The 14,719-nt window shown below is 37.6% G+C and overlaps 1 protein-coding gene across 1 annotated transcript in view; it reads left to right on the top strand.

The window, feature by feature from the left end:
- RYR3 (ryanodine receptor 3) overlaps positions 1-14,719 on the top strand; it is a 397,078-nt gene that overhangs the window by 279,892 nt on the left and 102,467 nt on the right. The window contains exons 73-76 of the mRNA XM_044436195.1: positions 617-676; positions 2,259-2,390; positions 4,362-4,474; positions 11,978-12,074. Of these exons, the coding sequence (XP_044292130.1) occupies positions 617-676; positions 2,259-2,390; positions 4,362-4,474; positions 11,978-12,074 (402 nt within the window). The remainder of the gene's footprint in view (positions 1-616; positions 677-2,258; positions 2,391-4,361; positions 4,475-11,977; positions 12,075-14,719) is intronic.

Below are 14,719 nucleotides of genomic sequence, written 5' to 3'. Positions count from 1 at the left end.
AGATAATTCACAAATCAGTTCAAGAACAAATCAAAACAATAAAAGGAACAATAAAAGCCTTCACTGGGAATTATGTAATGGGATACTTTATCCCTGCTATGTTCATACTGACTCTGATCTGCAAGCAATACTTGAACAACAGATATTTACTACTTCCAGAAACAGCTGGAAATGAATGAGAATGCTAATTTCTGCAGTAGGACAGATCAAAGGAGCTTACTTAATGGAGCACTGCTGATATGTTCTGATGCACAAGCATCTGTTTCTGTTCATTTCTGGACTTCCTTTGGGAAGCATTGCATTTCCATTGCACAAACAGCAGAAGGTGCTACTAGCTCTATGGCCTCTACTGGATATGCCCAAAGTTTATCAAGATTTTTTGCATAAACTCTCATGGACCACATCCCACTTCATGGATGTAGATAGTGTTATCCTCAGTTTATAGACTTATAGATTAGTTGTGGTACTGTGTATAATGGATTATTTACATTATTTAATCGATGAAGCATCAATTAAAGATGGTTAAAGATCGTTGTCTCCTTGGCAAAACATTTTAAATATGTTAGTTCACATTTTATTATGGCACATATTAACATATGCTTACATTTGTTTGTAGAAAGATACAGAAGAAGAGGTCAAAGAACATTTACGCAATAACTTGCACTTGCAAGAGAAGGTAATATAAAGAAAAATAAGTAAAATTTTAACAATCTTATTTGCAATCTTATATTGGCTGAGGGGTTGGAGGATCTGGTGGAACTAGATCACAAAATACACCAGTGCCATGAGAGAACACCCAAAATAGAACAGTGGATTGCTTTTCCAGAATAGTTCAATTGGCAGTATGGCTTAATCCGTTGTGGGCAGATCAGGAACAGCACAAGGGAGGATCATACACATGCTATATTCCACATTTCTCCAAAACATAGCCTCAGCCCTAGGCCTGGCTGTTCCTTGGTGGGGTTGACAACTTGCTTGTCCCAAGCAGGATTTTATTCCTTGGAAGCCCATTGACAAGCAGATGAAGGCATTTTGAGTATGGGGCTAGAGCCTGTCAAGCAGCCTTTTTAGCCACAGGGTGCCCACTGGAATGATTGAATAGCTACTCATATATCTTTCCCCATTTGGGATTTGCTCTACCCCAGCTGTGAAACAAAGGCAGTGAATTTGCCATGTATGTTTTTTATTTCTAGTAAATGGTACATAAGGGACTCCTTTCCGATCAGCTAGCTTCAGGCTGGGACTCTGAATAAGGCAAATGGAAGCAGATGAGCTCAGGGCTGCTGCCCAGGTGTGTGAGGCAGTCAGGTGGCATTGGGAAGAGAGACAAATGAGTAGGGGAAGGAGTGGTGAGCGGTAGCTGTAAATAGGGATGGATGATTGGAGACAGATAAGGCAGAGGGCCAATGATAACTGTTAAAAGTCTTCTGTAAGATTAATGTCAGCTACCCAGAAGTAGTCAAATGTCAACTTTTTCAGTAGTTCTCCCTAAGCTGTGGAATGGTCTGCCAGTAGAGATGTGTCTGAATTTCCAAATCCCCACCTTTAAGTAGGAATTAAAAACCAATCTCTTCCAACAGGCCTTTCTAGATTAGTTCTTATGTCAGTATTATTTAATATGTTGTATTAATATTACTCACTGGTTTAATTTCTTGTACACTGTCCAGAGCCTATGGGAATAGGGCAGTATATAAATAAGATAAAAAATAAACCGCTTGGTAGGAGTAACATATCAGGCAAAATAGGAGCAGGCCATGTGGGTTACTTGTGGGAATGGTGGGCCAGAAGGGCTAGTTGGCTCATACTGAGGTGTGCCTGAGTATGGAGGCTCCTACATCCTTTTGGTAGCATGGGGTTGCAATGGGTTTGAATGCTGGTGCTGCTGGAGTTCCCATAGTTGCAAGTCCATTGACTCCTCCTTAGTATGGATGATACATATTCATTGTCGCTGGCACAGGCTGGTGGGTGGTCTTTGGCAGTGTATCCGGAATCACTATGGACAGATCTACCATTTTGACAGGTTTGTAAGTGTTTGGAGTGGTATGTTTTCCTTTCTCCCTCCCAGACTGGGTGTAGAGTACACTGACCATTCCATCAGTTTAACAGTAGTGTCTTTGGCCCCTCACCCTCAAGTGAAGGATTGCCCTGTAAGAGTGAGGAACTATCTTTCTGACTTTTTCTCTAATGCTTTTATTGAAATAAATCTATTTTATACTTTGAAGTATTTATAATACAAGATCAAATGTGTTGATTTGTAGTCAGATGATCCAGCTGTGAAATGGCAGCTGAATCTGTACAAAGATGTCTTGAAAACTGATGAACCTGCTGATCCTGAGAAAACTGTGGAACGTGTGCAAAGGATCTCAGCAGCTGTCTTTCATCTGGAACAGGTGAAAATGATCATACTTATAATTATCTGTTTCAAAAGTAGAACATGAGGTATTTTTCTGAACACATATATCCAAGTATAAACTTAGAGGTCTCCAGTTGAAGCTTGACTCTGCTATGAGCTCTTTCTCAGCATTAGCTCCCACTCTCATCCCTTATCTGTAATATAACAGAGTTAAAACCTACATTCCTGTAGCTTTCGTGGACTTTATGGTGGGAAAGACCCACTGACATTCAAGGGTGCTGTGAAAGACATCTGGAATGGGAAAGAAACTGTCTTTGCAAAGTCAGTATAAAATTGTCCAAGGGCTTAAAAAATTATTTGCAACATTTTTATATTGATTGATTGATTGATTGATTGATTTATACCCTGCCTTTTTCCTACAAAGGGCTCAAGGCAGCTTACATCATTCTCCTCCTCCATCTTATCCCCACAACAACAACCTGTGAGGAAGATTGGGCTGAGAGTCTGTGACTGACCCAAAGTCACCCAGTTGGCTCCATGGTTGAGCGGGGACTAGAACACAGATCGTCTGAGTCCCAGTCCCATGCTCTTAACCACTACACCACACTGGCTCTCATTAATAATAAGTTCTCTGGGCAGTGCTCATAAAACTATAAAATGTAAACAAATAGGATTAAAAACATAGTGAAACAGCATTAGAATAAAAAGAGCAACACTAATACCCAAATTCTGAAAAGCACTGCAACATGGTTTTTGTATCTCAAAGGCCTGGAGAAATATAAATAGGCCTTCACATAATGCCAAAATGAGCACAGTGTAGATGCTTGAGCCTGGATAGATATTAATTCTCTGACTTTCAGATCTCTCTCATTTTGTTAGTTCTGGGAATTACTACATCTTCATCTGTTGAGTCAGTGATATGTTGGAAGAATCCCATAATTGTCATGACGGCCACAACACCTGAGCTGTTAATTCAGTGGTCCATGTTAGTTCAAATGGGCTTAGGGAAGGAGACCAGTGAGCAGTGGGATTGCTGTACACCAACTGCATATTTAATCTATCATGTGCATTTAATATAAAATGCTGACAAGATTAACACTTGTAGGTTGCAATATTCCTGTTTACTTCAACATTCTAAGCTGTTGGCCATTTAAACAGACTAGAATTTTTAAAATTTAGATGAAGATGTTTTTTGTTAATGTTAATTTTGATTCTTCCCAATTTTATGGTTGTTTTGCTGCTTCTTAAAGTGTCAGAAATGTACAATATTAAATTTGTACCCCTTCCCAGTAACCAGTTCAGTGGATACACAGCAGTTCAGAAATGCTTAAAATTAGTAAATAAATGTTTTTAAAAACACTGTGACAACTTATGTTGTAAGCCGTCCAGAGACGCAAGTAATTGGATGGCATACAAATTTTATTAATTAATTAATTAAAATAAACTTCACTAAGAATCATCTAGAGCACAGCTCCAACACACTTTGGAAATGGGGCAGCAAATGTCCATAGGAAGACACAGTATGATGACACCAAATGACTCTCATGGCATTGTACTGAAAAAAATGAAGGCTGCCAGGTACATTTGTGAACCCATCTCCAAAACATGCAACAGCTGGCACTCAGCCAAGCCATGTCACATAAAAATGCAAGGAGGAAAAAAATAATTAAGAAACCCTGAGAGTACTATGTATTAAGTTTGTAAGTACTCTGCTTTCCATGAATGGGCTTGAGAATCTGTATTTGCTCTGTATCCCATTTTCACCAGGCCTTCACTTGGTTGAGATGTGGCATATGTTTTTGGTTTTGGTTTTTTGGCCAAGTAGTTGACTTTCTCTCAGTGGTATGGTTAGGTTTTATCTAGCTCCTTTTTTAAATGCCATATTTTTATCGTTTGTTGAAAGGTGTATAAAGAAACCTATCGATTATTGCCTTTGCTACCATCATTCCTGTAGAGATGAGCATGAGCTCAAAGCAGAGTGCTCATCTACAGTGGTGTTTTTCCATAGGTTGAGCAACCATTAAGATCAAAGAAAGCTGTTTGGCACAAGCTTTTGTCAAAACAACGTAAGAGGGCTGTTGTTGCTTGTTTCAGGATGGCACCATTGTATAATCTACCAAGGTATATTATTTTTAATATATTTTTAATGTGAGATTCTTACTGTTAAGTTTTAAAGCAGTTAAGATTTTTACCATCCCATGCTTTCTATAAAAACTGTTGACCATTCAGAACATCACATGAATTGTAATAGCAGTTGTTCTAATTCTTCCGCTGCTTCAAAGAGTAGATGATATGCATGACATGCAGCAACCTTTTCTCAAGTAGTCCAATTTTAATATTTGCATAGCAGCATCCAGAATTCACTCAGTCTTGCTCATGTACCTCTGCAAAAATACATTTCAATTTCATTACCTTTCATTACCAGTATGAATATTAAAGGGCTTTGTATGTTTTGTAAATTAAATTTTAATTTGGTAGAATTATATAATTCTTAATTAATTTTCCTTTGGATAGGCTCCAACTACTTTAAAATTATCAATCTTTTCCCTTCCCCATTGACTCTTGAGGTGGTGTGTGACTGCACTACAGATTTTTTTTCCAATTCAAACCCATCTGAACGTGTCCTATTTGTAGCCCTGAACACAAATGCATACCTGGGGAGGGGGGTTGAGGTGGGCAGAATCATACATTCCTGAACATGGGATCTAATTTGGAAAAAAGTGTATTTTTTAAAAATCTGAACTTTAAAATGTGTTATTTATCTATGCATTTTCATGCTTTAGTCATTGTGGGGGAAGTGCACACTTTTTCCTTTCAAAGGGGAAGCAAAAGAGTTTGCAAATGAAAACAGAAGTGAAGGAAGCTAAGGTGGGGTTTGAATAATCTTAGCTAGCTCAGGCTTCTCCCACCCCTCTGGGAAATCCCTTTGCATGTAGCTGCTTCTTACTAGACAGGGCATATGGAAAAGTATGAATGTCATGAAAAATAACAATAATTTATTTCAGTGTGATGGTTTGAGGTCCTAACCCAAAAATATCTGAGGGCTTGCTGACTTATTTTCTAATATATATAAATTGAATAACTTCAACTTTTACACATGCATAGTTTTCACTAATTCTTGGCATGTTCCACTCCTATGCAAATTTTTCTGTACCAACCCTCAGATGGAAATTTACAATAACAGTGCCATTGCTTGCTAAGGAAACCTCATGCATGATTCCCTTAAAGGGGCTTGCCAGGGCTGCAAATACCAAGCTAAATGCTATCCTATTTGGAACAAGAGGACCCCTTGTGGATGGAATGCCCAGATTTCCTATTGTAGATAATGGTGGGGCATGTGTTTCTAGTAGCGAGGTAGTAGAGGAGAAGAAGATAAAATGGCCCAGTACTGATCTAGACTCCCCCACATATACAGTTCTATAAGGATGGATTGTGTCCAAGATCAAGAGATAACTTATTTTAAATAACCCATATACTATGCAACCAGTTCCCTTTGAATTGCAGTTGCCAAGATGTTAACTTAGGTGCAGAAGTAAATTTTCTGCCATTTTGCTTATTTTAGTGCCTTGGTTTTCTTGAGGCAGCTGGAAATTGAATATTTGAGAATTCATTGAAAGGAGAACTATCAGAAAATGATTTAACATGGTATATTTTAACTGGGGTGTGGTGGCTCAGCGAGTAAGACACTCAGCTTGTCCACCAGAAAGTCAGCAGTTTAGCAGTTTGAATCCCTAGTGCTGCATAACAGAGTGATCTTCTGTTACTCGCCCCAGCTTCTGCCAGCCTAGCACTTTGAAAGCATGCAAATGCAAGTAGATAAATAGGTAGCACTTTGGTGGAAAGTTAACAGCGTCCCATGCCGGAAAGCTTTTAGTCATGCTGACCACATGACCACGGAAGCGTCCTCGGACAATGCTGGCTCTTCAGCTTCTAATACTGTCCCTAGAGCTGGACACGACTAGCACGCATGTGCAAGGGAAACCTTTACCTTTACTTTTACCTTTATTTAACAGTTATCACTGTTACTACAGCCCACTTAACTTTTTTTTTCCAGTCCATCAAGAAATGCTTGTATGTTCTTCTCTCAATATGCACCTAAGGTTATTCAGCTGCCCTTTTTCATTTCACAAAGTTTTTCACGATGTGTACAGCTGTTTAAATGTTTATGATACTAAACCTTTTAAGGTTCATCCTATCTGAATTTATCTGAAAGTAAGCTGCAATGAACACAGTGTTGCTTACTTCTGAGTAATGATAAGACTATAAGATACATAAGAACAGTTGTGCTCAGGCCAAGGGTCTATCTAGTGGCCAGACGCCTGTTCATCCAATCCTGTATAGGATTGCACTGTAAAGGTATTATAATCTGTTCATTTTATTCCACATAGAGAGATGGATATCAAAAGAGATACTTTCTTAAAGTTGGTGTTATATCAGGCATAATCAATTTAGAGACCTTTCCAATGAATACGTGTAAGATTCATTCTTGAAATACAAAGATTTGTAATGGAGTACCTATTTATGAATGTTTATAATTTATATACTGCTAAATATTTTTAAAGCTCTCTAACTGATTTAGACAACTTTAAAAACAATGCAATGCAATTACAAGAGTAATAACAACAAGCAGTACAAGACTAACTGCTTAAGTCTTAGGTTACTGTTTAACGTAAGTCCAGGGAAAGCCTGAGTGAACTGGTGCTTTTTCAGGAGGCATTTGTAAGTCCATTGGCTTGGATCCTAAGTTACATTGACATTAGATAATTAACAGAAGTCCCCTGCACCTTCCTCCCCAATTTCCTGCAATATTTCTGGAAGGACTGGCAGCACTTCTGAACAATGTGGCATGGAGTCTGCTAGTCAAGGCAGAATCACCCCAAATATTTATTTATTTATTTATTTATTTATTTATTTATTATTTAGAATTTTTATATGCTGTCCCATCGCTTACAGCCTCAGCATGGCTCACATAAAATAAGGCTTGGATCCTAGAAAAAAGTTAACTGAAGGGGGCTTACAAAAGGCAAATCCCTTTGCTTTCTTTCCTCAAGCAGCCCCCTGTGTTTTATTCAGAAGGTCTCTGTAGGAACAAAGAGTGGAAAGGAAGTGTCCCTAGTATGAACTCTGTTGCCTTACCTTAGATCCAAGCCACTGTTTACATAGATTTAATTATGTACATGACTGCAGTTGTGTTCTTTAGTTTGTAACAAAACATATTTTTTTTAAAAAAGGAGCACCACTCAATTAATAAACAGGGCAAAAAATAAAAGCCCCATGCTTTTATGGGATTTTTCTTGCCAAATATGGTATGTGGCATATTTTGTGACTTCAGGACAGAAGGAGATCACTACTCGTACATACGATACTACTTTAGTGGACTGCCTATTTTGATGGTATAAATATTATGTATTAGCGTTGTGAAAGAGTATGACATTCCTAGAATTGAATATAAAACATATGTAGAATATCTTTAAAATTTAATTAGGATTGTTTTCAATTACATTTTTATTGTTTTGGCCATAAAGAAATACAGAGCTGAGCAGAATGTGATGACAATTTTAACATAATTTAGAAGTTTAAATAACCTTTGTTCTTATTGCTTTACTAAAATTAAATGGTATATTTATTGATAGTTAAAACCTATATGCTTTTCTTCAGACACAAAATTAGCAATTTCTTCCTGAGCACCTTTCAACGTGTCTGGCTGGAAAAAGTACATGAAAAAACTCAATATGACAGGCTCATACTCACATTAACGGTAATGTAATGGAGAGCCTCTTCCTTATGCACACACTTACTCCTTCCCAGCCATGATATGATATCATACAATGAGTTTGTACAATTTTATAAGGGATTCTGATTGGTCAGTCTTCAAACCAAGTGTGAAAACCAGTACAATGCTGGCAATGACAAATGAAAAGTAAATTAACTCATAATATCTTATTTGTAATAACAAGTCAAGACTTCATAATTGATTTTTTGTCTTCCTTAAAAAACCTGTGCTTTATTGTATTTGCTGCTTTTAAATGTATTATCACAACCCCTAGATTGTAAGCTTGAGGGCAGGGTCTGCATTGTTCCTCATCTGCACAACTTCTAGAAATGTTACCAAAACATTAGGCAGTACTTCATCTTCACCCCATGTCAGCATGTGTGCTAGCATCACTCACAAAAGGAGTTATTTGAGACCCCAGACAAAAGTGTCCAAGTAAAGGCAAATGCTACATATGAAAGGGCTTTTATGGCTGAATGTTTCTCACAGTAGGTTTCTGTCAGAATAAGAATGTATTTCAAGTTTCTGCTAGTACAGATAGTTTGAGATTTAATCTTTCCTGTATAACAATAATTTCTCCATAACAATGCCTGACCTATTGACCTTCACTTTCCATAACAAATAGATTGACCTACAAACTTTAAACCAGCATTTTAAAAATCTCCCCCAACTGAGTTTATTTCTGTCTGCTTGAGGTTTTAGTTCAGACTCTTCCAAGATGATCTATACTTAACCTTTTCCTTTGTTTAGAGCATTTCGTTTGGGGTATGAAAGTACCCCAGAAAAATATTCTTATGCTGATTGGATGTCATTGTGTTATCTCAGTTAAGTTTTGGTTCATGGAAAGAAAACTAAAAGGCAAGAAGTTGACAGATTTTGAAAATGTCCTTGAAGGACTAGCCTGTAGGTCTATTATATAAAATTATACAACAGGGATCTGGCAGTGACTCCAATATGCAAGATTAATTAAAGGTGAACACATTTAGTATCACATATGCTTATAGACCATTTCATCAGATGCATAGAGCATTATGCTGAGTTGTAGTTGTGTGTGTGTGTGAGGTTTGGGACAAACCCTTTTGGAATCTGTCCCTCTAGCATCCACGGACTTCCTCTTGTGCTTGGCCCAGTCCTGCAAAGTGAACTGAGCCCGGAAGAAGTCTGCAAAAACTCATGGATCACTGATTGCTAAACTAGCAACCTTTTCCATCAGGAGTGGCTGCAAGATGTGGAAGAGGCAATATGAACGAGTGCACAAGCTGTCATGCCTGGGGACCAACCTTCTTCGCCACTTATAGTGGTGCCATATGCAGCAAAGAGGTGTCCATGAGCAGGCAAGCCAGGTGCCCTTCCCAGGGACCAAGCTTCTTCTGCACTTGCTGCTGGTGGTGGTGACATGTGGGGGAAAGGGGCACTGATACTACAGCATGTGGGGCTTGATTCCTGGTGAGTAAATACTCAGCATGCTGGCCAGGAACTCAAACTTGGAGCTGCTGCAAAGCAGACTGGAGTCCAGGGAGCCTAGCCCGGGGAATCCAATGGATTCCCATGCACAAATGGATTCTTTACACATCCTTAATATACAAACACTCATGCACATGCACACACACATATATGGAGGCAGGGTGTCTATGTATTGTTAACAGCAACAGTTCATTTGAAATACGTCAGAGAAATTTGGACAGTATTATCTGATTACACTGATTGTCTGGTTTATCTTCCTAAGAGCTCTGACCATTTTTCACTAAGATCATTAAACAGGGTAAAGGCGAAACTAGATCAGAAGATTAAATCAGAATTGTAAAGCTGGAGTCAGAATACTTGTAGATAAATTGTAATCTCATTGTTCAATAAATAAAGAAAACCTGTCCAGATTTACTAAAAGTCAACAAATAGCCATGAAGTTTTAAGTTTGATTTATAAGACCAAAAACGAGGATAAACCTTATGGCCCTAGGGAACATCTAATTTCTTTGAATGAGTTCAAATATCCAAGGCCTGATGAACTGCATGCTAGAGTCATAAAGGAGCTGGGGGAAGAATTCTCATCACCATTGTCTATTATCTTTGAGAAGTCATGGAGGATTGGTGAAGTACCAGATAGCTGGAGAAGGGCTACTGTTGTCCCTATCTTCAAAAAAAAAGGGGGGGGGGCAAAAAAGAGAATCCAGGGACTACTGACCAGTTAGTCTGGCATCAATCCCTCAGAAAAATTTGGAGCAGGTAATAAAGTTAATCTGTAAGCACCTTGAAGACAATGGAGTAATTACTAGAAGCCTGCATGGATTTATCAAGAACAAATCTGAATCTGATCTCATTTTTTTAATTTGGAAACCACCCTTGTGGGCTGTGGGAATGCTGTGGACAAAGTGTCCCATGACATTCTTATCAGGAGATTAGCTAAAACTGGTTAAAAGCTACATTAGGTACTAGAAAGAACAACTATCAGGTGGCTACAGAATTGAACTCAAAGAGTGCTCCTCAATGGCAAGTTTTCAAACTAGGGAGAGTAACAAGTGGTATTCCACAGAACTTGGTGCTGGAACCAGTGATCTTCAACTTTTTTATTAATGACTTGGATCTAGAGATGCAGGTAATGCTGATTAAATCTGCAGATGACACAGAATTGGGTGGGATAGTTAATACCCTGCAAGACACAAACAAAATCCAAAGTAATCTTGATAGGCTAAAGCAGCCTTCTGCAACCTGGTGGCCGTGAGAGTATTTGGACCACAACTCCTAGAATTCCCATCCAGCAGGGCCATTGACTGAGAATTCTGGGTGTTGCAATCCAGATGTGGGGAAGGCTGGGCTAGAGCACTTGACTGAAAGCAACAGAATGAATTCAATAGGAACAAATGCCAAGATCTACCCCTAGGAAAAGGGAACCAAATGAAAAGTTACAACATGGGAGATACTTGGCTCAACAATACTACAAGTAAGAAGGAACACGGAATTGTTGTAGATTACAAGTTGAATATGAGCCAACAATGAGATGTTTTGCAAAAAAAAAAAAAAAGGGGGGGGTTGCCAGAGAATTTATAGCGATTTTTTTTTCCTTTGGTGGGGGGCACTCTGCAAACTTCACAGTACCCCATGTAATACAGCCTATGGTGGGGTTCTGGAAGTGAAAATAAACTGAAGTTTCCAGAACTTCAGAAAGTTTCATCCTTGAAAAAGAGGAAGAAGAAGAATAGCAACAATAATTGGAGATATGATTTTGGCAATTCAATCCTACACATGTTTAAGTCCCATTAAGTTGAATAGGACTTAAATTGTATCAGTAGATTTCAGATTGTAGCTTGAATGAAGCAAGAGCACAAAAGGCTTCGTAAGATCTATTTAAATGCCTTGTTTAATCAAGGAAAATTTAAATGCTTGAAAAATGTACGTTGAAGAATTTGTATTGTATTACAGTGCTTTTTAAAATCAAGAATGCGAAATGATTCCAATTTCCACTCTTCCAACTGTAGAATTATGGCATAACCAACCTGGTAACTATTTGTAAGTTCTACTATCAGCTTGGTCTGCAACCTGTATAGAATTTCTGTCCTTGTGAAACAGAATAAGAAGGCACAGATATGCTTTTGTAGTTATTTAGATCCTATCCTGTATAAAATATACAATTGAATGGAAGAGGGTGAAAGCTTTGTTTTAATGTTCCATATATCTGTTCTCTTGAGCCACTTTCTAAACCATACGCTTTTAATTTGTAAAATTGATTTATTTTTACTGACCAATCAGAGGAACAAAATTGTACAAAATCCATATGCTTACTAATCATTAACCACCTAAGCTTTTATACTGTATTCCGTTTATCCCTCTTGATCTCACTTTCACCCCCCCCCCCAGGCACCGTTCTATTAACCTGTTCCTCCATGGTTATCAGAAATATTGGATAGAAACAGAGGAATATTCCTTTGAGGAGAAACTAGTTCAGGATTTGGCTGTAAGTACAGATACAATTGAGCTCAAATGCCCCCATTAAGCAATACTGTGTGACATATCTGTATTGTAAAATGTTTATCGCTTCTTCTGTGCCACAGTTAACACTCTTACATTTATAAAGCATAAGCTGTTTGGCTGCTGTGCTTACAAAATCAATCTAAACTGTAGAACATAGCAACGCGGCTTATTCCATGCATGTGGCACAGCTATGGCTTATGCCATTATCTGAAGTATATGCCTTACCTTTGCTTAGAAATAGGATTGAACTAAAATTGGTCATTGTTTTGTTCTGTTCAGTTTGGCAATTCCTATATTTCAATGAAAATTTATATGAAGATTTAACACAATTAATGCTCTTTGTGCATTTGAATTTGGTTACTGCATATCTTGCCTTTTATTTTAATTTTATAAGCTTTTATACAAATTAATGTTGTCTTTTCCTTAATATGTTAATAGAGTGATAGTCTAAAAGTTGTAAACATGTATAACAGTATCCAGTGGCAGATTTGTGCTCCCTTGTATTAAAATTGGTTTGTTGATTTTTGCAGTCTCCTTGAAACATAAATAATCTATTACCATTTAAGAAAATTGCCTTTCTAAATCAGAATCAAGTTCTATAAAAGACACTTTTACATGTCTTATTTTTAATTAAGGACTGGTTTAGAGGACTATACTTGCTTCATTTCTCGGTATGTGTGAATTCATTAGTTTTCCCCAAATCATAGAATAGTAGAGTTGGAAGGAGCCATGAAACCACTGGGTACAACCCCCTGCTGTTGCAGGACAACAATTTACACTATCTGAGATGTCATTAATAGAGCTTCGCATTCCATGAAAGTGGCTTCCCATTCCATGAAAGTAGTGCCACTCATTGGAGAGAAACAAACAAACAATAGGTTTAAAGAAGCTGGTATATGAAGCGGTGCTATTTTATCACCATGGCCTAAAAGGTTATTTTTCTCTTAAACTTCAAGCATAGAAATGATGCAGCATTCCAACTGATACAGGTTACTTCTAAGTGAAGTGTTTTGTGTGGAGTCACTGTATGTCATTCATTCATGTTTTACAGGGATCTACACATTATCCATCTGTAATCCTTCTGGGTTAAATTTGAAAATAGGTCCCAGAGGGTTTCCCAGCAGATTTTGAAGATATATGGGAAACTATTGTGTGTGTGGTGTGTTTGAGGGGGGACAATACAGCCACTTGTGTTTTCCCATTGGTCTTTCTCCCTTTTTTTCTTACCACAGAAAGTCTAACTCCTTTTAAAGGAGAGAAGAGTAGCACAATCTCCACAGATGCTTCTAGTGTTGCTCTCTGAGTTTAAACAAAGTGCATTGATGTGATTTGATGACAAAATAGAGACAAAAATTTTTCTGGTCATTTCCATTTTATTATATATTTCCCCACCGTACACACATACTTACACACTTCTATCCAGGTCTTTAGTACTAAAGTATAAGCAAAATACTGTTTAAATGAAGTATGCTGTAACACTAAAAACATTCATTTGAAAATAACAATATTTTTGGTCACTGTGAAATTACTGCTTTTTTAATCAAACAATTCCAGACCAAACATAAAACACTTTTAACACTACATGAGTAGTAATGAGCAGTTGTGCTTCTAGAAATAAGTTCTTAACACTAAGTACATGCTTATTTGTTACGGCTCACTCAGAATTATCATGTTCACATAGCCGCTTGGATGAATTGGGCTCTCCTTTTCTCCATCCCTAGCAATTATAACCATGCTTACTGAAACAAATGGAATATAATGGGTTGAACATGCAGAAAAATATACAGTCCCCAATATCATGCAAAGTCCATTGCAATTCTGCTTACAAAAGAACAGCAATGATTTATTAAAACTAGGAACCACCCATCTGAATGCAGTATTATAAATTAGAAATTGAGCTGAAAAAAAGTATTATATCTTTTCAAAATGTGTTTCGGTCTGTGTCTATGTGTATGCATGTGTGTGTGTGAGAGAAGAATTTCCAGAGAGGAGCCATGTTAATCCTTAGCAGCAACACCAAGAAAATTCTTTAAACATATGTATTGTGCCATATTTTTTCTGTAGTAGAATCCACTACTAGATAATGAGAATCAGATTAGAATATTTAGGTCAAAATGTTGTATGAAGTGTTTGTTTGATGAGATAGATTGGCTTTGATGTTTTTTCAGTGGGGTTGTAAAAGATATTTAATAACCTACCTGTTCTTTGAGTTGTATAGTTACGATGTTCTTTGAGTTGTATAGTTACGATGTTCTCTTCAAAAGGTTTTGTGGGCAGTTGTGTCAGTGTTTATAGAAAGAGGGTATGTGCGTCATCTATCTCACCCCAGGTGTGTAGTATAGTTTATTCAAAGTCACAAACATTGTAGGAACTGTAACTCCCATGAAAATGGATAGCATTCAGAGGCTCAGCATGAATTGTTCTCATCATCATCAATTCCAGATGATTCCACAGGATTGGCACAAAAGGCCCACTTCCTGTTATAGAGGTCACAAAAATCTTCTATACCAAAGAAGTAAATGTGAGCAAATGTCCCTAGAACCCTAGAACATTCTTCTCCAATCTGGTATTCTCCAGATATTTTGGACTTCACCTCCTATCAGACCTAGCCAGCATGGCCTCTCATCA

The sequence above is a fragment of the Varanus komodoensis genome, unplaced genomic scaffold, assembly GCF_004798865.1.
Source record: "Varanus komodoensis strain SLA01 unplaced genomic scaffold, ASM479886v1 scaffold3, whole genome shotgun sequence".
NCBI classification, from domain to species: Eukaryota; Metazoa; Chordata; class Lepidosauria; order Squamata; family Varanidae; genus Varanus; species Varanus komodoensis.
The sequence above is the reverse complement of the archived record's forward strand: the minus strand, read 5'-3'. Positions and strand labels throughout refer to the sequence as shown.